General features: G+C 35.4%; 1 protein-coding gene across 4 annotated transcripts in view; it reads right to left on the bottom strand.

Moving 5' to 3' along the window:
- LOC6034248 (calcium-transporting ATPase type 2C member 1) overlaps window positions 1-24,553 on the bottom strand; it is a 128,391-nt gene that overhangs the window by 17,446 nt on the left and 86,392 nt on the right. For 3 of the 4 annotated variants that reach the window (XM_038251194.1, XM_038251192.1, XM_038251193.1), the window contains exons 2-3: window positions 2,816-3,068; window positions 2,572-2,728 (exon numbers count right to left, since the gene is read on the bottom strand). In XM_038251194.1, the coding sequence (XP_038107122.1) occupies window positions 2,572-2,728; window positions 2,816-3,026 (368 nt within the window). In that variant the 5' untranslated portion in view covers window positions 3,027-3,068. Of the gene's footprint in view, window positions 1-2,571; window positions 2,729-2,815; window positions 3,069-3,201; window positions 3,426-24,553 lie in introns of those variants that run through there. The other variant, XM_001844541.2, reaches the window with a different exon arrangement.

The raw sequence follows: 24,553 nt of genomic DNA, 5'->3' as shown, positions 1-24,553 counted from the left end.
GTCAAACGAAACATTGTTTTCGTAAAGGAAACAATATACACACACTGAAACGAAAACTAATGGCCTATCTACAATCACTTAGCTTAGAATAATTAAGTAAAGTAAAATGAATGAGTTACTTAGAAAAGTACGCAACTTACGGCCGTCATCTACAATCAACTTAGAAAACTTGCTGGGCTGATATACGTTGCTACGCAGTTGTTTGTTTACCTTTGATATGGAAACGTCAACTTATCGTAGATTTTGAAATTTCCGAACCATACGTAAAGTTTCTAATTTGATTACTTTTCCATTGTAGAAGAACAGATTCTTTTCCATTGATTCAAATTCCTAAGCTAAGTGCAATTTTCTAATTAAAGTGATTGTAGATAGGCCATAAAGCTGATATCACATGTTTCGCACATGAGTTTGTCGTCCCAACTAAAGAGCCAATATTAGGGTGGTCCAAATCCGGGATTACTCGGGGCTATCCCCTGAAATCTAATCTTAGTTTGGTCAATCACTAGTCTAAATTCCGAATTTGAGTCCATTCTAACCACGGGAACCCTTTTCTCTAAGCCCTTGAAGTTTTTTTTCGGAAAAATCTACAAAATGTATAAAGAAAAGAAAATCGACGGCAACATTTCAAAAAGCATCATGTACAAACCATGCGTTTTGAGATATCTCGATTAAATTTTCAAAAGGCCCTATCTGCATAGGAAACCCATGAGGGATAGGTTGTTTTGAAAATTTAATCTAGATATATATATATATATATATATATATATATATATATATATATATATATATATATATATATATATATATATATAGGAAAAATATAAAAATAACAGAAAAATAATATAAAAATAATAAATTTTTGAAAGTTGTATTGTAAAAACTCTGTAGCATTTGCAAATAAATATTAAAAGTTCAAATTTTACTAAATATGGTTCAATGACACTGAGATCAGGAAAAACAGTGCATTAAAAATTTGCCAATAAATATTCCTTAAACAAAAAATAGATTTTTCAAGGTATTGATTATCTCAAAATCGTATAAAATTATAAAAATAATTCATCTTACAGAACACCAGGTAGTAATTATTCACCAGTACGACTGAGTGCTTCTAGCAGATGCGGCGAGTGTAGCTTATGTAGGTAATCTCAAATACTCAAAACTTTAAAATTCGATATCTCTGGAACGAAAAATATTCCTTTCTGTCGATAAGTGATTCTTATGTAAAATTGGCCGGGGAATACGATGGTGAGGTCAAATTAAAAAAAAAAATAGGGCTGTTTTGAGATACGGCCATTTAAAGTTTTCAATTGCGCAATACAGGTAGAAAACATATTTTAATCCAAATTTTGATCACGAAAATGGATTCTACGTCCAATTTCCTTCAAAATTGAGTCTAAGACCGACTCTCTAAGATTTGTGGTTCCTGAGTTATCGTCGTTTGAAGATAGGGGTTTCGCTCAAAAATCGCCAAAAAGTCGATTTTTGGGAGGGTACAAAAATGGAGGGGGTGGTCCGATTTGGATGAAATTCGGGATTTTTGCATGTTTTGATAGTCTCAACAGCTCTGCCAAATTTAAGCAGAATCGGAGATGGTAATTTTCAAATTTGCATTTTTTCTTGCACACTTCAGGTGGAATGACCCTTATACAGTCCACACTCGATAATTCGAAGCCTCGATTGACTGAAGCTTCGATTATCAGAAGGTTTGTATGGGACTTCGAACAATCGAACCACGAACCAAAAATGAGTTTTTGGTTTTTTATGTTCTTATTTTTAACATCAAATTTAAATATCGCTATTTTGGATTTTAAAGTTCTAAATCACATTAGCGTGTTTTAGGGTCATACTTAAGCTCGACAATCAAAAATAAGCCAACGATTATTTTTTTATTTTTGATTCGATTATTTAAAAATTCGATTGTCCGAAGTTAAATTTTGCAATGGCCTTCGGATAATCGATTCAGGACTGTACATCCAATATTTTGTAATTGTCTGCTCTAAAACTTTGTAGAACATCGTAACACTCTACACAAATAGCCCTGCAAAGTTAGAAAAGCACACAAAATTTTCAAATGAAACATTTTGTTCTAAATGAAAAAAAAAAAAACTTCTGGGTTATTGTACCAAAATTTTCTCAGTCAAGCAAAGAAAATGGCAACAATTTTTGAAATTATTTTTGTATTTTTTTCCGATGTCTTCATCGGAAAAAATACGTTTTTCGGAATTCTGAGTACGCCATCGAATCGGGTGTTCAATTTTACATAAAAGTCTCTTTGACACAAAATTTCCATCACATCACCTTTTCAGGCTGCAAGTGCTTGAAAAACACGCCGTTTTTCCCTCTCCTTTGTTCTGCTGTTCGTAACGCCATTTCTCGACCCCTTTTCTTGGGAGGTGCGTATTGGCCCTTAAAAATGAAAGGGGATAGTGCTGTGGGCAAGTGCTGTGTGAGTTGGCGGGGAATTACCCATATAAAAAACCGAGTTTTTGATTTTTCAATTTTTTCAAAAGAAAAAAATCACACGGGATATCCAAAAATCTCAACTTGCGCAACAACATCAACAACACTCACCAGTGACATTCCGGCGGCACCAGCTTCTTCAGCTCCTCCAAGCTCTTCTCCGAGCGGTACTCCTGGATGAACGCGACCGTGACGACGATAATGATCGCTATCGTAATGCTGATGGCATCGTCAAACTGCCGCATCGCCGCACTCACCACCGCCGAACCTACAAATTAATGTGGACGCAACTCATCAGTTTGCTTGTTTCGTTGATAACAGACTGTGGTGACAACACAAGAGCCTTCGAACTTACCCAACAACAGCAGAATGAGCGGGTTTTTGAACTGCTGTACGTACTTCATCCACGTTGGCTCTTCATCGAGGGCGTTTAGCTCGTTGTAGCCGACGATCTTGGACCGGCTGTTGGCCTCGGCCCATCGCAGTCCGGTCCGGACGTCCACCCGGAGCCGGGCCGCGACCTCCTGGGCCGAGTAGGTGGACGCCTCCGCCGTCGACAGCAGCATCTCTTTGTCCTCTTCCGGATCGCCGGTGGAACTGACCTCACCCTGAAGAGAGAAGATAAGATGAAGTTACGGTTAGAACTGTTGGTTTCTCGACCTTAAGGTTTGCAAAACAAATCATTCGTTGTTCAAGAATAACAGAGGTTATCAACACCCAGGACTACCGCAATTTGCTGACCTTTGCCGGTCCCAGAGTAAATGTCCGGTAAGAACTCAACATCCTAGCAAGCAATCGTCGGCTCGCCGGATTACAATCAGCTTCGACCGACTTGGTCATAGTTAGTTAGTTAGTTAGTCTGAACCTATCTCAAAACCATTTTACGACCCGCAGTAAACGAAGTCTCGCGATGCACTAATGATCGGGAAAAACTCGTTAAAGTGAAGATGAACTACGAAAAAAAAAAAAATAATCGAGAGTTGTTGGGGGAATGATACCGATTCGACGACCGCAAACGTGCTCTCACTATAGTTGTGTGATAGATGGATCATCTTCGCCAGTTTGAAATGTTTTGTGACGTGGAGAAGAGAGTAAGAGCACACACAAAAAAAAACACGACAATAGTTCCATTAAAAGTAGGGTTATTGCACCACATTTCGGTTTAAACGTATCGCAAAAGATAGGAAATTTAAACTAAATCGATCAAAGCAGTCCTCACCTCGGGCTCAAAGTTGGTAATGAACTTGAATCGCAAACTCGTTTACGTGCAGTACATTCACTTACGTAATGACCGCGAGAGAGCCTAATCAATATCAAATTTAGTTCGCGTTTGCGGGCTGTCTGTCTGGTGGGGTTTGAAATTATTATTTTTATTCCCTATCAGTAGATTTCGAGGTACGATTAGGGCAAAGAGTGTGGTGTGATGAGCGCGGTTGATTATGTCTGGCGATTCCATGGAGTCGTTTTTACTTGAAAAGTAGTAAACTTTGGGGTGACTAAACATTTTTCTTTTTTTTTGTTTCCCTCAATTTGACTGTAGTATTTGGCTTATTTTAGCACCTCCTATCATTACATTTAGCCTATTAAATTTTTTCATGTTTTTAAATTTTTTGCTTGTTTTTCACATTTTCTGCTAAAAATTATCATTTAAATTGTAAAAAATGCGTAGAGGCATAGTCTGGGACACTAGAAAAATTACTGCATACTTCTTTTTACTTAAAATATAGGAAATGTTTGTAAAAAACACAGCCAAAGTTGACCCCTAAAAACAACAAGTAAAACTTCCAACCCATAAATTTTCTAAAATTTTAAGAGTTCTACTTTCCAATGCTTTTTAAAGATTAAAAATTAGTGGAAAATTGTTTTTTTTGGCGATTTTTTGAATCGATGCCCGTTTAAAGGAGGGGTTGGGTTGTAGAAGGTTAAGGTTGAAAAAGCAACATGACACCATAATAGTGGTAAAATTAAACATTTTCAGAGGTAAAATTACACATTTTTTCTGACATAAAATATTTATGTACCCCTTCCCAGATGTAATATTACCATGATTTATTTTTTTCTGTATGTATGTCTGTGTGGTCCAATCCAATACCCGCTGACCGGCAGCCACGGGGATGCTTCGGCTGTCATCTGCATACAATGTCACTGAAGCAGGGCCCCGGCGATGGCCTGATATGAGCTACCGAACAACATTGGCAATATGGCGTCGTTTGTTTACAAACATGAGATTGTTTGTGGACGAACCGAAAAATTTACTTTTTTGTAAAAAAATCTGTAACCATTGTGCAATAACATTAAGCCTTACAAAACAGACAAAGTTTCGTTAAATTCTAGACCAAAATTTGTTTTATTATTATTTTTCTCTTTTATCTCGATTCTGATCAAGATTGCACATCAAAACATCGTGGCTTTGGTGTATCTTTAGTTTTCGCATTGATTCGCTGTAGATTCTTGTTTAAATTTTGAAATTTAGCATAAATTGAAATAAGTTGCAAAATTCCCAACTTCAGTCATGTGCAACAATTTCCATATCGCCCATGCGGGAAACCGATAATGGGGTAATTCATGCGTTCCAAACTGTCAAAATTCCAAAACGTCATTGCCAATCTTCGGTTCGCTGCTTTTGTTCGTGTTTGACGTTTCGGGCCGAGACTCTGCACTGAAGCCTAAAAATTACCAAAGTTTTGGTGTCTAGTGTCAAAATTATGGGGAGTAACATGACGAAAAGGGCGCAAAATCGAAAGGACGAAAATATTTTTTTTTCTTTATTTTTGTTTCGTTAGTTAAAATGAAATTAAATGTGTACCGTAAAACGGGGTGACTTTGATAGCCGGGGTGACTTTGATAGGTTTGCGATTTTTCCGCAAAATGAAGAGTACAATTAAAATACGTAAGGAATGGTTCAGAAACATACTGACCGTGGTAGAGAAGTGTTCAAAGTACCTCAAGAAGCACTTTTCATAAATTTTTGAAAGGTTTATAAAGTTAGTTAACTATAGTTAAGAAAATGTTATTTTAAACTTCTCAAAGTGTCATGATTTTTTCAATGATCATGATTTTTAATCGGACAACGGAATGCATTTTCGGATTCTTGGGACAATATTCCACTAGGAGAAGGTTAAATAAGTTCGTAAATAATAAATAATATGTGTTTATGAAACACAGTTAAAAAAAAATCTCCAAATTTATAGACATTTTCAGTTGAACAAATTTCATGTAAAATGTGAAAACTTGTGATTCGTGCTTCGAATTCAGTATAAAATGCAATATAAATCGATAATTTTATAAACAAAACTAGTTTTAACTAATTTCAGGCAAAATTCCGACTTTTTAACAATTTTACCTAAAATTTATATGTATTTTGTTAAAAAGCTTATACACGTAGTTAACTTAACACAAACATTGATTTTTTTTCTCACAAACTATATCAGCTACTTCAGTGATGGTACATTTAACGTACAAATAAAGTTTGAACATCTTAAATATGATTTTAACAAGAAAAACTATGACTATCAAAGTCACCCCGCAATTAAAACTAAGAATTTTTAACGTAACTATTTTTCTTAACACTATTGAAAAAACTTTTTTTCCAAAATAGTGCATGGACTTTGTGTGGCCTACCCCAGTACATGTTTTAAAAATAATAATCTTGAGAAAAACCTTACCTGTTGGAAAATATTCTAAAAACAAATTGAAATCCTATCAAAGTCACCCCGGTTTACGGTACCATTATCCGGGGCAAATCGAGACACATGGGGTGAATTGAGAAGTGATTTTAGCAATGTTTTTGCACAATATTTGAATATTTTTTTATTTGTTTCAGTAGGAATAGACACAAAACAACAAAATTAGTTTCTAAATTTGAACTTTTATGTCTAAAAACAGCTGTTCTGGCTTTCTTGTCGAAAATTTACCAACACATTCAAACCACGGGGTACCATAGAAGTTGGTTTGTTTGACTCAAAAACATGATTTTTTGTAAAGCCCCGCCCCACTGTTCGTGGACTCGCTCTTAAGGTTTCCCAACAACATGGTTGAGCTCAACCGCCTCAAATTGTAGATTTAAATTAACATTATGATGATCTGTAAGTTCATTGGACAAATAAGAATTTGCGGAAGACATTTCAGAGGATTTGAAAAAGACACCTGCTGGGAAGTTTTGCCTGAGACCTGATGCTAAACATTGTTGTTGGCGGCATTTATGGTTTATTTTAATGAAAAGAATCAATATGAGCAGCTACAGGATTATTTTCCAAAAAATTAAATAAGGCTTATTATATTTTGATTTGTGACCCTCTGAAATGTTATTCCCGAAACAGCGCCACCAAACATTTGGTGGCGGCTTCAGCAAGCTACGTCAGTATCACGGGCCTGCCAGCAGCGAAATTGTGGGAAAGTATAATTTGTATCAGAATTTGCTAATGCTGACTTTTGAAATTTTCAAAAAACAATAGGGTTTTATTTTTAAATTATTTGATATATTTTAGCGGACCAAAAAGGCATCTTTTGAAAAATGTGTTTTTGAGAGAAAATCTAAAATATTTTCATCCTAAATAAATACAACAAAAAAAAAATATTTTCAAACTTAATTCGCATTTGCATTGGAAAATGACTTTTTATACATTTTATGCTAAGTGCACCGTTTTCAAGCTGTAAGCATACTAATGTGAAAGTTTTAGAAAAATGTATAGTTTTTAGCAAAATAGAAAAACTTCACGAAGGAAAATTACATTACATATTGCAAAAATGAGTTTTTCTCAGTGTAATCTAATTAGCCCTCATTTTTCAACTTGGGACTTGGGATATCTCGGAAACTGTTGGATCGATTTTGGAAGTTAAAAATTAAACTTTAGGAAAATTTTCTGCTCTTTCCAATAAAATATAATTTTGAAATTTTAAAACCTAGCTCAACCTTTAAAAAGTCAAAATTAGAGTTTTGCTCTTTCAAAAAGTTATTCTTGACCACTTCTAACATGATTGTTAACATTGGCAAATTAACTAAATCTTTGAACAAGTTAGTTAAATCGATGCCTCTGTGCTCTCTTATGCTAACTAGATAGGAAAAACAGCAAGCTTAGGCTAAGAGAGCACAGAGGCGTCGAAATATTTACTTAAAAGAATAAAAAATTTCAAGGTTAAAATCCAAGTAAAAGCTCCAAGTAATTAAAAAAATGAAACCATTTTATTGCTTGAAACAAAATCTAACAGTTACTAACTCAAAAGCTTTGCTTTGTTACGAAACGTGGTGGACTTTGAAAAATATTTCTAGATTATTTCTAGAACATGTTGAATTGTTAATTATTTTATCCAAATTAGTCTGTTAATAGATATTGTTCAACAAAATTTTTGAGACCTTTTTAAAGTTTCTTTTTGAATGTGCTGTATGAAAATAATAAAATATTCAGAATAAATAAAATTACTCTCAAAATTCAAAATCAAGCTTAACATTTCAAAAGGACTAAAAACATTAATTTAAAGCACAATCAACTGAAAAAAACTTATTGTTGTACGCTGTTTAAAAAAAATCGTAGTTTCAATGTATTTTGACGATTTTAGAATTATTTTTCTCGTTAAGTTTTTTTTGGGTACTCAAATTTCACAAATGAATTTTGCATCGCTCGGTATTGAAAAAAAAAGATTAATATGTCAAATTAGCGTTTTTTAAATTTATTTTTTCTTATCACCCTTTTTTCAGAATTTTCAAACAGGTTATCTTTGAAACATATTTAAAATGCCTATTTAAAATACTTAAAAAGTATTGAAAAGCGGCCGGGTCCGGTGGTGTAGTGGTTAGCGTGGTAGCCTCTCACGCCTTCTATCGGATAGGGAAGTAAAACTTCGGTCCATTTGCGTAAAAGAGGTTTTGGATGACTCACCACACATAACCTTCGGACGCCTAGAAATGAGCAGAAACTTGCAACAGAGACCACATAAGACCCGGGGTCGTTAAAGTGGATTGCTTTGCTTTTTTTTTTTGATAAATATATATTTTTTTCAAATTGATTTTTATGTGTTATTCTTCTATTTCAAAGCAGATAACCCTGAAGCTAATGGTTAAATTTTTATGAAATTATCTCTGAAAGATACATAAAAAGAGCACGAAAACCATTGTTAGAATCTTTACCCCAACATTTAAAAATAATGGAACTTTTACAGATTGAATTCAAAATAAACATGGACAAATCATCATAAATCTAAAACGTTACTTAATCCACCCTTAGGTGGTTGGTGCCTTCCTCACATTCGTTGGAAAGGTCATTTAATTACCTATCCAAAGTTAGGTCGCATGATATATTTGGACAACGTTTTCATCAAAATATCTGAGATCTGTCCTCCAAAAAGTGTATAAATAACACTTAAGTGCTTATTACTTTTGGTAGGGTTGTCAGATTTTCAATGTTTTGAACGCGTTGGAAAGGTCTTTTGATTACCTATCCAACGACAGGTCACATGATAGATCCGGACATCGTTTTCATCAAAATATCTGTGATCCAGCTTCCAAAAAGTCATAAATAACACTTAAGTGCTAATAACTTTTGATAGGGTTATCAGATCCTCAATGTATTGGTCGCGTTGTAAAGGTCTTTTAAGTACCTTTCTAAAAATGTATAACATGCCAGGTTTTCTTACAAAAACCACCCTTTTTACAATCTTCCGGACTATTGTTAAAATCGTTTTTTTAGCATAACTTTTGAAGTACTTAACTAAACCGCATAATTTTTAAAAGCGACTTATGGGACCTCAAGACGGATCGAATGACGCCAATGTCAAGATAATCGAGTGACAATTTTTTGATCAACATCCCACCACACACACAGACATTTGCTCAGAATTTGATTCTGAGTCGATAGGTATACATGAAGGTGGGTCTAGGAGGTCTAATTAAGAAGTTCAGTTTTCGAGTGATTTTATAGCCTTTCCTCAGTAAGGTGAGGAAGGCAAAAAGAGACATAATACTTGACTGTTCAAACTTTGAAATTATTGGTATTTAATTGATCTGTTCTGATTTTTCTTTTGCTTGGGATTAGACTGTGTTGATAAAGATAACCTCTAATTAAGAACAACGAATGATTTTTTGGAGTAGACTTAACCTAAATTATTTAATATAACATTAAACGACTCCAGTAATTCAAGCGACCAATCATGCGAACGAGAGTTAAACAAATTATTGTCATCGGGTTATTGAAAGTTAGTGAGGCTGAAAAAGAAACGATTATGTTAGTAGTTATCTGTTAGGAAAAAGAGGGTGCTGCAAACTATAATATATTGATCAACTTTTACACATCCCTTTGACCATCCCAATCAACTACAACCCATGGGTGCCAAATGCATGGTTTTCAATTTAACCGAACACCCGAAACCACAAAACCCAGATATTCACTTGATGAAGGGTGTATGTTTTGCAACTGATAAGCAAAGGGTCTCCTGCTCGCTAGACTCAGATAAAAACCCCAAAGTCGGAGCAGGAGAAGGAGGAAAAACCGCCCAAAACTTTTTTCCCCTCCCCACCTTACTTCCCAAAAGAGTACTTTGCTCTCATCACCTCAAATCGTCTTTGCACATACACACACGAATTTTCCTTTGCTTCTGCTCTGCACGCAACGCAACGATACAACTTTCATCATGTTTGTAGTTGATTTTATTTGGTCTCTCTTGGCAGTATTTAGTGCAGCAGAGATAGTTCCCCTACCAGCCGTTTAGTGAGACTTTGTGGGCACACACAGTTGGATGATTTTATTGACTTCCTGTTTCTTGTATCCTGTGAGAAGAATTTGAGTTGACATAAACGAGAATTCAAACTGTTTAGGCTGGTACAAATTTTATTTTAAGTTTTTGTCCCCCCCCCCTTCAAAGTTGGCTCAAAAAATCAGGGGGCAAAAAAAAATATTTTTTTTTTAAAAAAACTCTAATATTTCAATGTAAATTTAAGTGCAATCAGTTGAAATTAATTTTGAATGCATTCCCATGCGCTTAGAATCATTTTTAGCATGTTTCGGTTGATTTAAAAATCATTTGAATTTTTGAAAATTTTCGATGTTTATTATCGCAAAAAGTTTTTTTTCGCAAAAATTTTGGTTTTCGTCAAATTTTACATTTTTTGAATACTAATGATTGCAAAACAACTGAACTAGTGTAAAATGCATTTTAAAACAACTTTTCCGTGCAAATGTTGAAACTATGGCTTGTTATTTCAATATTTTTATTTTTTTGCCCCCCCCCCCTCGTACCCGGCCCGAGCCGAGGGACAAATACTTTGAAAAATATTTGCATCGGCCTTATCGAACTTGAAATAATCTTTTTGTGCAAATTTTCTTTCATTTCTGTCGAAGTGTGAAAAGGTGCTACTAATGATAATTTATGCGTTGAAGCGTCCCAACATCCCAACCCCAAGTTAATTATTAAAATTACTTCGAACCAAACAACCTCTTCGCGAAAATGAAAAAGTGTCATCTTTTGTGCTACACCCGGAAAGGTGCGTACAAATTATGCCATCTTTGTGAATTTTACGCTAAAGACACTACACTCAGTTATGTTGAAAAGATAAAATTTATATTTTTTAAATTTCAATTAGAGATCATTGAAAACCAGACATTTTGTTTGCAACATAAAAAAAATCTTCAATTTAGGCATGTTTATTAATATATTTGAGACATTCTAATCAGTTTTTTTTTTGAAATTGTGTTTTTCCTTGCTAACCCAAGGGGCTTCTGTTTGTCCTCCCCTTTCAAAGTAACGAAAGCAAGGTCCATTTTCTCCGCACTTTTTTCCCTCCTCAAAACCGTAAAAAAAATAAATCATCCAAACCAACTCAAAGCATTCTTCCCGAAAAGAATGTAAATAATCCGGTGTTTTATTCCGCTTTCCAGGTTTTCCCAGTTTTCCGCGGTACTTTTGTCTCGAGCAACATAGAATTTCACTCTCCCGCCCCGTTTTTCCACCACCACCAGAACCCAACATTAAATAGTATAGTGTTCACAATTGGTGCCACTCGAGATTTACGCTTCGTTAGGCTCCAAGTGGGAGCGAAAGGTTGACTTTTTTTTCCTTCTTCTCGCAGAGGAAAAACCACTACAGAACAAGGGAAAAACCGCGCGCTTCTACCCGGGATCGAGTGCGGCAAACTTGGAGTTAAACGACGCTTTTGGTGCTTTTTGCAGCACTACTTTTGATGGGTGGAAAATGAAAATTTATGAATATTTTATAGTTTTTGTCTGAGTTTTGCTATGGTTGTTATCCAAGTATTTTATGGGATAAAAAACTATCTCCTTAAAAAAATAGAAGTTAAATTGATCCGTTATTTCTTGAAATATTATCGCAGAATTTCCAAGAAAATAAGCTTAAAGAAATCAATTGATTTTCCATGAATTCTGAAAATTTAACATAACAAATTTATAATGATTCAGTGTTGTACGAATTAGAATGAGCTGAGCGCCATCCACAAATGACGTAAAAAAATTTCGAGAATTTTTGACCCTAAGAAGCGTTTTGAAAACAAAGTCTTGAACCCGAGTGTCGGTTGACGTTTGGAACATTAGGGTGAAGCTCTAATATTCGACATAATGGTAAGGTTGGGAAAAGAACTCTTATGTTGTAAGTAGGGTAAAGTATCCAAATTTGGATATAAGAATGAAACGTTTCTTAATCCACCATCAGGTGGTTGGTGCTCTCCTCACATTTTCAAAGTAATAATGAAAATAAGTTTATGAAAAAAAATATATACCTGTTACAGACTTTTCCAGAAAACATGCAGACTCTCATCTGGCGCGACTCTCGCACGTAAACAAAAAGACCCGACCTTTTCAGGTTATGCAAAAAATCACCCTAAACTAAACAGAATAAATTTTAATAGGGTCTTATGGGACCCCAAAACCAGACATTTGCTCAGAATTTGATTCTGAGTCGATATGTATTCGTGAAGGTATATCTAGAAGGTATATTAATGAAGTTCAATTTTCGAGTGATTTTATAGTCTTGCCTCAGTGAGGTGAGGAAGGCAAAAAGCTTTGATGATGGATTTTATGGTAAAGTATCCTGGAGAACTTTGCCCTTCCCGAGCATGGGTAAATAACAAGGGAAATGCGTAATAATACCTTTTCTGGTATCAATACCAAATTTTGGTATTCCTGGACCCTTTAAAATTTGTCTTAAAGATTATGCAAGAGCACAATATGCTATCATACCAATTTAAGGTATTGTTTTGATATTGCAAAATTGCAGAATTTGTCAATGGTCGAACACCACATTTTGGTATTCTTTTGGTATTACAGTGTTTTATCAAATTCCTCTGAAACTATGGGAATTTTTTTTTAATAAATTTTGATGTGATAATTAATTTTGCGCTAAAATTACTTGAACCCCGAAAATGTTAAAGCTGATTTTAATTTTTTTTTGATATACCCACTAAGATTTTTTTTAAAAACGTTGAAATTTCTCTAAGTTGGGATAACAAAATACTTTGAAAAACGATTTAATCGACAGATTATTGAATTTTGGTGAATTTCAATCCAGTTTCATTCTAATAACACTTATTTTTCAATCTTGTTATTTTTCAGAATCTTCAAGAACTTCAAGCACAGGCCGTTCATCAATGACAATTGCATTCGATGTGGTGAAGAATATCACTAAGAACAACATGGAATCATCAGGTGAGTAGATTTGGCTGTTGCATATGGATCATTTCCGTTTTTTCACTAACTGCAACTGTTGCACTAAAAATGGTATGAAAATACAAAATTTTGGTATTTCTTGTGCAAATACAAGCGACCAAAATGTGCTCTTGGTTGCCCAAAGGACACATTTTGGTCCCTGTTATTTGCCAAAGTAATACCAAAATTTGGTATTCCCGTGTTATTTACCCCTGCTCGGGTTATATCCAACATTAGAACACATTACCCTAAAGTACAACACACTTAAACCCAAATACTCTACTCTACCTCCGGTGGTTGATCACTTTTTCGTTTGACACTTTTTTAGTTTGTTCCCCGATGGTTTGACAAATTCAAACTAAAAAGTGACAAACAGTCACTTTTTACACGGGGCTCACACTTACTATCAAACCAAACGTTTGGTAGCGTTTGTGAGCTCCGTGTGAAGAGGGTGTCAAAATAAAAAGTGACCCCGTTCGTCTGACAACAATGGGTGTCAAACCATCGGGGTTTCAGTGTAGTTTGACAGTGACTGTTATGACATCTTCGGGGTTGTTTTTAAGTTTAACCCTCTACTGCCCAAATTTTTTTTTCGAAAATTTTTATTTTTCCCGTTTTCAGGAGGTCATTTTGAGCAACTTTTGTTCTACGAAAAACTTTACTTCTCTTGTTTTATGTTTTTCTTGTTTCATTTTTAGTATTTTAATTTGCATTTATCTTGTTTAGTTTATGTTTGTTTTTAGTAGTATTTGGCCTACCGTATCACCTCCTATCATTACATTTTGCCTATCTAATTTTTTCATGTTTTTACAGTAACTTTTTAATTTTTTGAATGTTTTTCACATTTTCTGCTATAAAATGGAACCATTATCATTTAAATTGTAAATAAATGCGTAGAGGCATAGTCTGGGGCACTAGAAAAATTACTGCATACTTCTTTTTACTTAAAATATAGGAAATGTTAGTAAAAAACACAGCCAAAGTTGACCCCTAAAAAAATAAGATTTTTAAAAACATTGGCAAAGTCACATAAAACAAGTCAAACTTCCAACCCTAAAATTTTCCAAAATTTTAAAAGTTCTTCTTTGCAATGCTTTTTGAAGATCAAAAATTGGTTGAAAAATGGATTTTTGGCGATTTTTTAAATCGAAGCCCGTCTAGAGGCGGGGTTGGGTTGTAGAGGGTTAACACACCTTTCCCGAGCATGGGTAAATAACAAGGGAAATGCGTAATAATACCTTTCTCTGGTATCAATACCAAATTTTGGTATTCCTGGACCCTTTAAAATTTGTCTTAAAGATTATGCAAGAGCACAATATGCTATCATACCAATTTAAGGTATTGTTTTGATATTGCAAAATTGCAGAATTTGTCAATGGTCGAACACCACATTTTGGTATTCTTTTGGTATTACAGTGTTTTATCAAATTCCTCTGAAACTATGGGAATTTTTTTTTAATAAATTTTGATGTGATAATTAATTTTGCGCTAAAATTACTTGAACCCCGAAAATGTTAAAGCTGATTTTAATTTTTTTTTGATATACCCACTAAGATTTTTTTTAAAAACGTTGAAATTTCTCTAAGTTGGGATAACAAAATACTTTGAAAAACGATTTAATCGACAGATTATTGAATTTTGGTGAATTTCAATCCAGTTTCATTCTAATAACACTTATTTTTCAATCTTGTTATTTTTCAGAATCTTCAAGAACTTCAAGCACAGGCCGTTCATCAATGACAATTGCATTCGATGTGGGCAACCAAGGACACATTTTGGTCCCTGTTATTTGCCAAAGTAATACCAAAATTTGGTATTCCCGTGTTATTTACCCCTGCTCGGGTTATATCCAACATTAGAACACATTACCCTAAAGTACAACACACTTAAACCCAAATACTCTACTCTACCTCCGGTGGTTGATCACTTTTTCGTTTGACACTTTTTTAGTTTGTTCCCCGATGGTTTGACAAATTCAAACTAAAAAGTGACAAACAGTCACTTTTTACACGGGGCTCACACTTACTATCAAACCAAACGTTTGGTAGCGTTTGTGAGCTCGGTGTGAAGAGGGTGTCAAAATAAAAAGTGACCCCGTTCGTCTGACAACAATGGGTGTCAAACCATCGGGGTTTCAGTGTAGTTTGACAGTGACTGTTATGACATCTTCGGGGTTGTTTTTAAGTTTAACACACCTTTTACAGGGCACTCACACACACTATCAAACGTTTGTTTTGATAGTGTGGGTGAGCTCCGTGTAGAATGTGACCAATGGGATACTTCAACACTTTTGTGGTTCAAAAATCCCAAATTTTGCGTTACGTTCTCTGACGACTTCCAGCATTGCCATAATTTTGAAGATATAAATTTTGTTTTCGCAATTCGCAATTCGCAATTTTCAGTGTAAGAACGGGCCTTGACCGATCTTATGCACCAGGTTCCCGACGAACTCGCACTGCCCTTACACCTACATCTCACCTTTGCTCTGAGTCAGTACGAGCAACACGCTAGAACACGCTTTGAGTGTTCGTGCCAGGCATGCACACCTTCTTTTCCGGTTACGCATTTTAACTCGGCCGGGGGTGGTACATTACGTAGGGTTTGATGTAAGTATAAGCGCCTAACCATTTATAGTGTGCCTATCAACTTTCATTAAAGCAAAAACTGTTATATTTTTAGTTTGAATTCAAAAACTAATTGTTATTTACTGTTTATTGTTTTCTCCTGAAATCTTTCCTAGTGCTGAATCGTGTTTATATGTAGCTATTTCTTTTGTCGCGGTGTTTTGTTACAATTTTTGGTCCTAAGCATGTTATAAAAGTTTACCAAAAATACAATAGTAATATTTGTGTTAGTCCTTTAACCATTCCAAAAATTGAGTAAGGGCTCAAACCTCACTTGTTTGAAAAAAGGGTGAAGATTGAAAACAATAGACAGTAAAAGAGAATTTATTTTATAAAAATCAAGTATCAATAGTAAGAGAATGATGAGCGTATTTTGAAGAATAAAAAAGAGAAGCTAGATGTATTAGATGTAAAATTAGACAATAGTTAATAAATAGAGATCCAAAACAAGCTTAGATTATAGTAATGATAATTTATAGGACAGATAAAGAATTATTCAAATAAATAAATTCGCAATAAAATCAAAAAAGATTAGGCAAATGAACAATAGACTTGATATTACTAGTACATTAAGGAAAAGTATATTTTTAATGAAAAACACAAAGTTTTTACAGCAGTATCAATTGATAGAAAAGAGTGGAAAAGCTTTGAGAGATAAGAGAATCAAAAGTTAGTAACATTAAAATCAAATGTTGGATATTAAATAGAAGAATCAGTGAAGAATTGGGAATCAGAAGAGCAAAACAAAAATAGGAGATAGGTGGTAGCTGAGAATGAAGAGAAGAGAAACCCCGTTGTGCGATGTTTCAGGTACATCCACAGCAGTTGACTCAACATACTGCGAATCAAAACAATACCGTCTACAATCACAAATTACTTCCCTTTCCCACATTGTCGCGCCCCTTTCTTCTAGCCGTCTCGACTCTGACCCGCGGTGGTCAAAGGTTTACGATCCGTTTCCACAGGCCACCAGCTAGGTCATCATGAAAACCAAGCCAACGTGGAGGTAAGAAAATAGGACACTCGCAAGGAACCAGAGCTATACTGTTCTGATCAAGATAGTTCGGATGATCTAACAGAACTACGGATGTAGTTAGTTACGCTCCTTCCAGGATGTTCCTTACGTGGACGTCAACCGAAGAGCACGCAACAAGGTCAGTGCCATTGCATGCTCTTAGGTATCAATCCTTGGCCTGCATATAAATTTTGTTTTCCTGACAATATTTTGTCGACATTTTTTCATCAAGATTGTCCTAATCCTTGTAGTGTTAAAAATATTAACCAAGAAGTCAATGATTGTATCACAAAATTTTAAATATTTGAGATTCAATGATGATGATCTATGATGATAATCACTTATCCTTGAAACTGATTGCTGGCTTCATCTGAAGACTATTTTGAAGATGTAAAAATTGATAGAACCATGAATTTCATGAGCTCCACCAACCAATATTTTTATTTGAAAATCGTAAAAATATATCAATAGAAATATCTTTAATCTATTTCAAAAAAGGAAGTTTCCTTCTTCCGCCCACGGCATCATGCTTGAAAGCTTTCAAGTTCTATAGAAGTTCCATCTTCACCGCCCAGGGACGAACTTTTGTTGGCTCATTTCCGGCCAGTCAGTGGGGTGATTCTATATGAAGTCGACATCCGCCTCTTTATGGCACCGACCACACAAGGTTTAAAGACCGTCTGGAGTGTGGTTATGTCAACTCCGCTGTCTTCGTCGTCGCCGGATGTTCATTGAATATCGAAGGTCCGAGAGAATATTACATCGGCGGTCATGATTTTCCAGTGTAATGAGTGTGGTTGACTGTATCTACACAGACAGATGAATAAGTTTGAATGTTTTGTTTGCATCAAGGATGCTCAGCTCGGGGGGCTTATCTTCCGCTGGGCAGTCGGTTGTCCTCGGTTGACCTTTGAACGGTTTCCCGGTCCCGGTCCCCAACTAAGTGGGATGTGACCGGCAAGCAATTTAATTATACTGTTCTCACCCTGCTCCTCTTCCTCCTCCTTAATGTCCCACAATCTGAAGCAACAGAAAGGAGCGACCCATTTAGTCCGAGATTCTGCTCCCTGCCCTTACCGAGCATCATGGTATAGATTCGTTTTCCCAGGGCTTAAGGTTGCTCCTGGCACCGACAGCTCCTCGCATTTTATCAATTATGCAAACAAAAGCGGCAGCCAAACACAATTTATGGCCAGGGAAAAGGACGGACGGCGACCATCTTTTGGTGGCAGTGCCAATTAAAGCTTTGTTTTAATTTAGTTTTGTTTATTCTTTCGCTCCTTTTCTCTTTTTAGCCATAATTTTCCAAACCGAAAACAAACTCGTCAGCGTTGTGCTATCTCGTCACAGGTCAGTTATCTGGGCATTATAAAATGAAATTGTATGTAATTTTACATGCAGAAATATGTAACCAATCACTTGCTATTGTTTACATTTGAACAAAACCATCAAATTTAATTTGGGTAATTCTCTACCAACTCACACGAAATCGGGAAAAGTTGCCCCGATCCCTCTTCGATTTGCGTGAAACTTTGTCCTAAGGGGTAACTTTTGTCTCTGATCACGAATCCGAGGTCCGTTTTTTGATATCTCGTGACGGAGGGGCGGTACGACCCCTTCCATTTTTGAACATGCGAAAAAAGAGGTGTTTTTCAATAATTGGCAGCCTGAAACGGTGCTGAGATAGAAATTTGGTGTCAAAGGGACTTTTATGTAAAATTGCACGCCCGATTTGATGGCGTACTCAGAATTCCGAAAAATCGTATTATTCATCGAAAAAAACACTATAATTTTTTTAAAAATTCTCCCATTTTCCGTTACTCGACTGTAAAATTTTTTGGAACATGTCATTATATGGGAAATTTAATGTACTTTTTGCAATTCCGTCGTGAAACTACTTACTTTTTCTGTCATTCTTGAACGACGAAATAGCCTACTTTTCTGTACCAAACATAACAGAATCGAATAGCAACACTTATAAAAATAAATGCTGAAAATGCTACTTTTCAGCACTGAAATGGGTGCTGAAAAGTTGAACTTTTCAGCACTTGTTTCGAAAAGTAACACTTTTCAAAAATTTTTTGATTTAAACGATTTATTGACGAAATACATGAAAATTTGTCTTAAAATTTCACTCAATGGGTGTTTTTCGGAATTGCAAAAAATGTTGTATGGAACTCGTTGCAAAACTTGATTTTTTCAGCACTCGTCGTATTTATCCAACTCGGTGAACCTCGTTGGATAAATGTACGACTCGTGCTGAAAAAATCCTCTTTTTGCAACTTGTTGCATAAACTACTATTTCGAATCTACATTGACCCACAAGGGTCATTTTTTCATTTAGAACAAAATTTTTCATTTTAAAATTTCGTGTTTTTTTCTAACTTTGCAGGGTTATTTTTTAGAGTGTAACAAAATTCTACAAAGTTGTAGAGCAGACAGTTAAAAAAAAATATATATATAGACATAAGGGGTTTGCTTATAAACATCACGAGTTTTCGCTATTTTACGAAAAAAAGTTTTGAAAAAGTTACTTTTTGCGTTTCTCTTTGTTTCGTCGTCCATGTCTGTCGCGGGTGAGCATGAACGGCCATGATCGATGACGACCAACTTTTTCAAAACTTTTTTTTCGTAAAATCGCGATAACTCGTGATGTTTATAAGCAAACCCCATATGTCTATATATCAAAATTTTTGTAACTGTCTGCTCTACAACTTTGTAGAACATTGTTACACTCTAAAAAATAACCCTGCAATGTTAGAAAAAACACGAAATTTTTAAATGAAAAATTTTGTTCTAAATGAAAAAATGACCCTTCTGGGTCAATGTAGATTCGAAAAGTACATTAAATTTCCCATAATGACATGTTCCAAAAAAATTTACAGTCGAGTAACGGAAAATGGGAGAATTTTTAAAACTTTTTTAGTGTTTTTTTCGATGATAAATACGTTTTTTCGGAATTCTGAGTACGCCATAAAATCGGGCGTCTAATTTAACATAAAAGTCCCTTTGACGCCAAATTTCTATCTCATCACCGTTTCAGGTTGCAAATTATTGAAAAACACCTCTTTTTTCGCATGTTCAAAAATGGAAGGGGTCGTACCGCCCCTCCGTCACGAGATATAAAAAAACGGACCTCGGATTCGTGGTCAGGGACAAAAGTTACCCCTAAGGACAAGAAGAGGGGTCGGAGCAACTGCTGTGTGAGTTGGCGGAGAATTACCCATTTGCAACAAAAAAGTACAGAGGCTATTGTTTACATTATGTGTTTTGATTGTTGAATCAAGCTTTAAAAAAGTTCATAAAAGTAAGTTTCTCTAAACATTCAAAAATTCCACATGCGTCAGAAAAACACAACGATGACAAATTTAAAAAAGGAAAGCGATTTGTTGTCGATGGAGGAAGGATTTAGGGAGAACCACACCACGGCACCAATTCCCAATCACGACGTTCTGCCAGGATTCTTGCAGAGTTCTTACAGAGCTGGATATTCTTACAACATTCTAGTAGAAATGTTCCACCGTTCTAGCAGAATTCTGGCAGGACCAGCTCTGCTAGAATATTTCGTGACTGGGTTGGCGCCCACCGCAAGCCGGAAGGATTCGCGCGGCCGCAATTCTAAAAACGGGGGGATCGTTCATCAACTACGCAGAATGCCGCAAACTTCCGTCAAAAGCATTCTGTTGACTGGGCGCGTCGTCGTGGGGGAAAAGTTCCGGTCGTGGCGGCCTGGCCGGAAGAAAAAGTTTTTCCCCTTGGTTGGATCGCACGCTCTGAATAGGGGACACGACACCAACCGGGGCAAAACCCGGGAAACCCGGTATATAAGCAAACAACAAAGCTCTTTCCTTCTTCTTCTCGCCGGTGCCATCCAGTCAGCATCCCGCAAGGCACCGGCCCCGGGCCAACCAGCAATTGTACCCTCTGGCCACGTTGTGATAAATGCTCCAACGGATTAAATTATAAAAATTTCATTATGACCCCCCCCCCCCCTTTCGCTCCGCCCTCGTCAAGTCGGAATTGTCTGCCGGATGCTGGTTTGGTGTGCAGTGAACTTTTGCATTCATTGGCCCCTGGACCAGGCTCCGGCAGAGTTCCAGACGTGGTTGAAAAGGGTGAGGACAGTTATGATTGTTGGCCCTAGTTGCGCCACTATTACTATTTATGGCGGCAATGTGGGTTCGGTCTAGAGTTAATTAATGCACTCTCGCTGTTTCGCGCAGTCTTCTGGAATGGGGAAGAGCTTTTTTTTTGCACTCCTGTAGTATCTTTTGATGGGTCTTCTTTTAAGACTGGACCATTCACCATCCTGTTCTATTGGAAATGCAACGAAGTTTTATGAGTAAAATAACATTTTTTAGAAGTTCCAATATTAATATTTTTTTCGGAATGAACACCCACAGCAGAAAAAGTCCTCAAATTTGTCTTGTAGAATAACAAACATCGTGAGAGGCCACCAGGGCTTGTGATCTTTCGACATTTCTAGCGCATCTGAACACCTTACCCATGACTGCATTCAAATGATTGCTGTCACCAAACACCAGCACACGAGCAGCAAAGAAAGAGGATGAGAGAGAAGAGAGAGAGAGAGAGAGAGAGAGAGAGAGAGAGAGAGAGAGAGAGAGCATGTGCCTTTGTGTCAGTCGGCGCTTGAGTGCCAAGCTCGTTTTCGTTGTTTTCAAAAATTACTTTTGGTCATTTATTGTTTGTAAGATTTAAATTTTCAGTCACAAAAATCCTAATTCCGGGGTGACATTGATAGAATTTCAACTTATTTTCGGAATATTTTCCAACTGGTAAAGTTTTTCTTAAGATTATCATTTTTAAAACATGTACTGGGGTAGGCCACACAAGGTCCATGCACCTTCAAAAACATATTTTTCAAAACTGTTTAAAAAATAGTTACGTTGAAAATTAGTTTGAATTCCGGGTTGACTTTGATAGTTATAATATTTCTTGTTATAATCAGATTTAAGGATTTCAAACTTTATTTTTACGTCACAGGTTGCTTAAATAGTTTTCAAGGAAAAATCAATGTTTATATTTAGTTAAATAAGTTTATAAGCTTTTTAACCAAATACATATTAACATTAGGTAAAATTGTTAAAAAGTCAGAATGTTGCATGATATTCGTTACAACTAGATTTGTTTATAAAATTATCGATTAAAATTGCATTTTAAACTAAATTCGAAGCACGAAGCAAAAGTTTTCAAATTTTATATGAAATTTGTTCAACTGAAAATGCCTATAAATCTAAAGATTTTTTTGAGTTATGTTTCAAAAACACATAATATGTATTATTTGCAAACTTTTTTTACCTTATCCTAGTGGAAATTTGTCCAAAGAATCAGAAAATGCATTCCGTTTTCCGTTTCAAAATCATGACACTTTGAGATGATTAAAATAATTCTATTAATCAACATTTTCATAATTATAGTTCACTTATTTTTAAAACATTTCAAAATTGAAAAGTACTTCTCAAGGTACTTTGAACACTTCTCTACCATGGTCAGTATGATTCCATACCATTATGTACGCATTTAATTTGTACTCCTTATTTTTCGGTAAAATCTGAAAAAAAAATCCTGTTTCTTCTATTTTTATTAGCTGAGCAATTCTCTGAGATTTCGGTCATTCGATTTTTTTTGTATTTTTTAATCCGGCTGAAACTTTTTTGGTGCCTTTGGTATGCCCAAAGAAGCCATTTTGCATCATTAGTTTGTCCATATAATTTTCCATACAAATTTGGCAGCTGTCCATACAAAAATGATATGTGAAAATTCAAAAATGTGTATCTTTTGAAGGAATTTTTTTATCGATTTGGTGTCTTCGGCAAAGTTGTAGGTATGGATAATATCCATATAATATGGACTACACTAAAAAAAAATATACACGGTAAAAATTTTTTTGGTGATTTTTAATTTAACTTTTTGAGCATGAGCATGAGCATGAGAGATCACCCATGGTTGCCCCTCCGTTGCTGAACAGAACCGTAATATCCTTTCAGCACTACTGATTATAGGCTTCGACGATCTAGTGGTGTTTCCCTTATCAACAGCATGTATGAATGCGCTGAAAAGATAAAACACCATGATTGCTAAAGCTAGATCAGTTGCGAATAGGTAACAGTCATTGGCCACCAACGGCGCCCGCCATGTCAGTTTGTAGACCTCGATTTTAAGGGACGGGAATGTTAGTTAGCGCAGGTTGCTACTAGGGCAGCTGATTTACTCTGTGCTTACACCCCACGAGCGCCAGGAACCTGAAAACTTGTTAGTAGGATAGGGTGTTTGGTCAGGATTCATCATAGAAGATGATGATGCGACCCAAAATCATAGTGTTTGTTAAAAGATGTTATATATTATTCTCAAGGCAAACAATCGGATGCTGCGGATGAGACATTTCCCGTTTATCGGTTGTTAAATTTTAAATGAAATGGTCTAGTCTTAGACAGCCGGCTGTGGAAAGATAGAACAAAAATCATTTGTAATTAAAGAATGAAGGATTAAACAATGTAACTTTTAACTTGAGATGATTTTACGAGTTTTAAATGATTGATGTTCAGTGAGGTACTGATTAACGGTGCGAACGACGAGTTTCGATGTGTATCGAGCTGAAATGGTATGATAGGGTGTTGATAGGGTCAAATCAAACTGGCTAGCTGTCATCGGGACAGCCAAAGCCAGCCGCACCTTCACACGCACACACGCACGCCAAAAAAACGAAAAACACACCGACGGCGGACGCGAAAATTCTACGACCGTACGGAAAGGAATCGCAAATCTGACTCTTTTTTGGTGATTTTTAATTTAACTTTTTGTCACAAAAACTTGATTTGCAAAAAAACACTATTTTTAATTTTTTTTTATTTTTTGATATGTTTTAGAGGACATAAAATGCCAACATTTCAGAAATTTCCAGAATGGGCAAAAAATCATTGACCGAGTTATGATTTTTTGAATCAATACAGATTTTTTCAAAAAATCGAAATATCGGTCTCAAAAATGTTTCAACTTCATTTTTCGATGTAAAATCGAATTTGCAATCAAAAAGTACCTTAGTGAATTTTTGATAATGTGCACCGTTTTCAAGTTATAACCAATTTTAGGTAACTTTTTTGAAAAAAGTCGTAGTTTTTCATTTTTTAAAATTAGTGCCCATGTTTGCCCATCTTTGAAAAAAATATTTTTGAAAAGCTGAGAAAATTCTCTATATTTTGCTTTATTGAACTTTGTTGATACGACCCATAGTTGCAGAGATATTACCATGCAAAGGTTAAAAAACAGGAAAATTGATGTTTTCTAAGTCTCACCCAAATAACCCACCATTTTCTAATGTCGATATCTCAGCAACTATAGGTCCGATTTACAATGTTAAAGCATGAAACATTCGTGAAATTTTCCGATCTTTTCGAAAAAAATATTTTCAAAAAATTAAAATCAAGACTAACATTTCAAACGGGCCAAACATTTAATATAACGCCCATTTAAATTGTTAGTCTTGATTTTAAATTTTTGAAAATATTTTTTTCGAAAAGATCGGAAAATTTCACGAATGTTTCATGTTTTAACATTGTAAATCGGACCTATAGTTGCTGAGATATCGACATTAGAAAATGGTGGGTTATTTGGGTGAGACTTAGAAAACATCAATTTTCCTGTTTTTTAACCTTTGCATGGTAATATCTCTGCAACTATGGGTCGTATCAACCAAGTTCAATAAAGCAAAATATAGAGAATTTTCTCAGCTTTTCAAAAATATTTTTTTCAAAGATGGGCAAACATGGGCACTAATTTAAAAAAATGAA

The sequence above is a fragment of the Culex quinquefasciatus genome, chromosome 2 (assembly GCF_015732765.1).
Source record: "Culex quinquefasciatus strain JHB chromosome 2, VPISU_Cqui_1.0_pri_paternal, whole genome shotgun sequence".
NCBI classification, from domain to species: Eukaryota; Metazoa; Arthropoda; class Insecta; order Diptera; family Culicidae; genus Culex; species Culex quinquefasciatus.
Note: the sequence above shows the minus strand (reverse complement) of the source record. Positions and strands in the feature narration are given on the sequence as shown.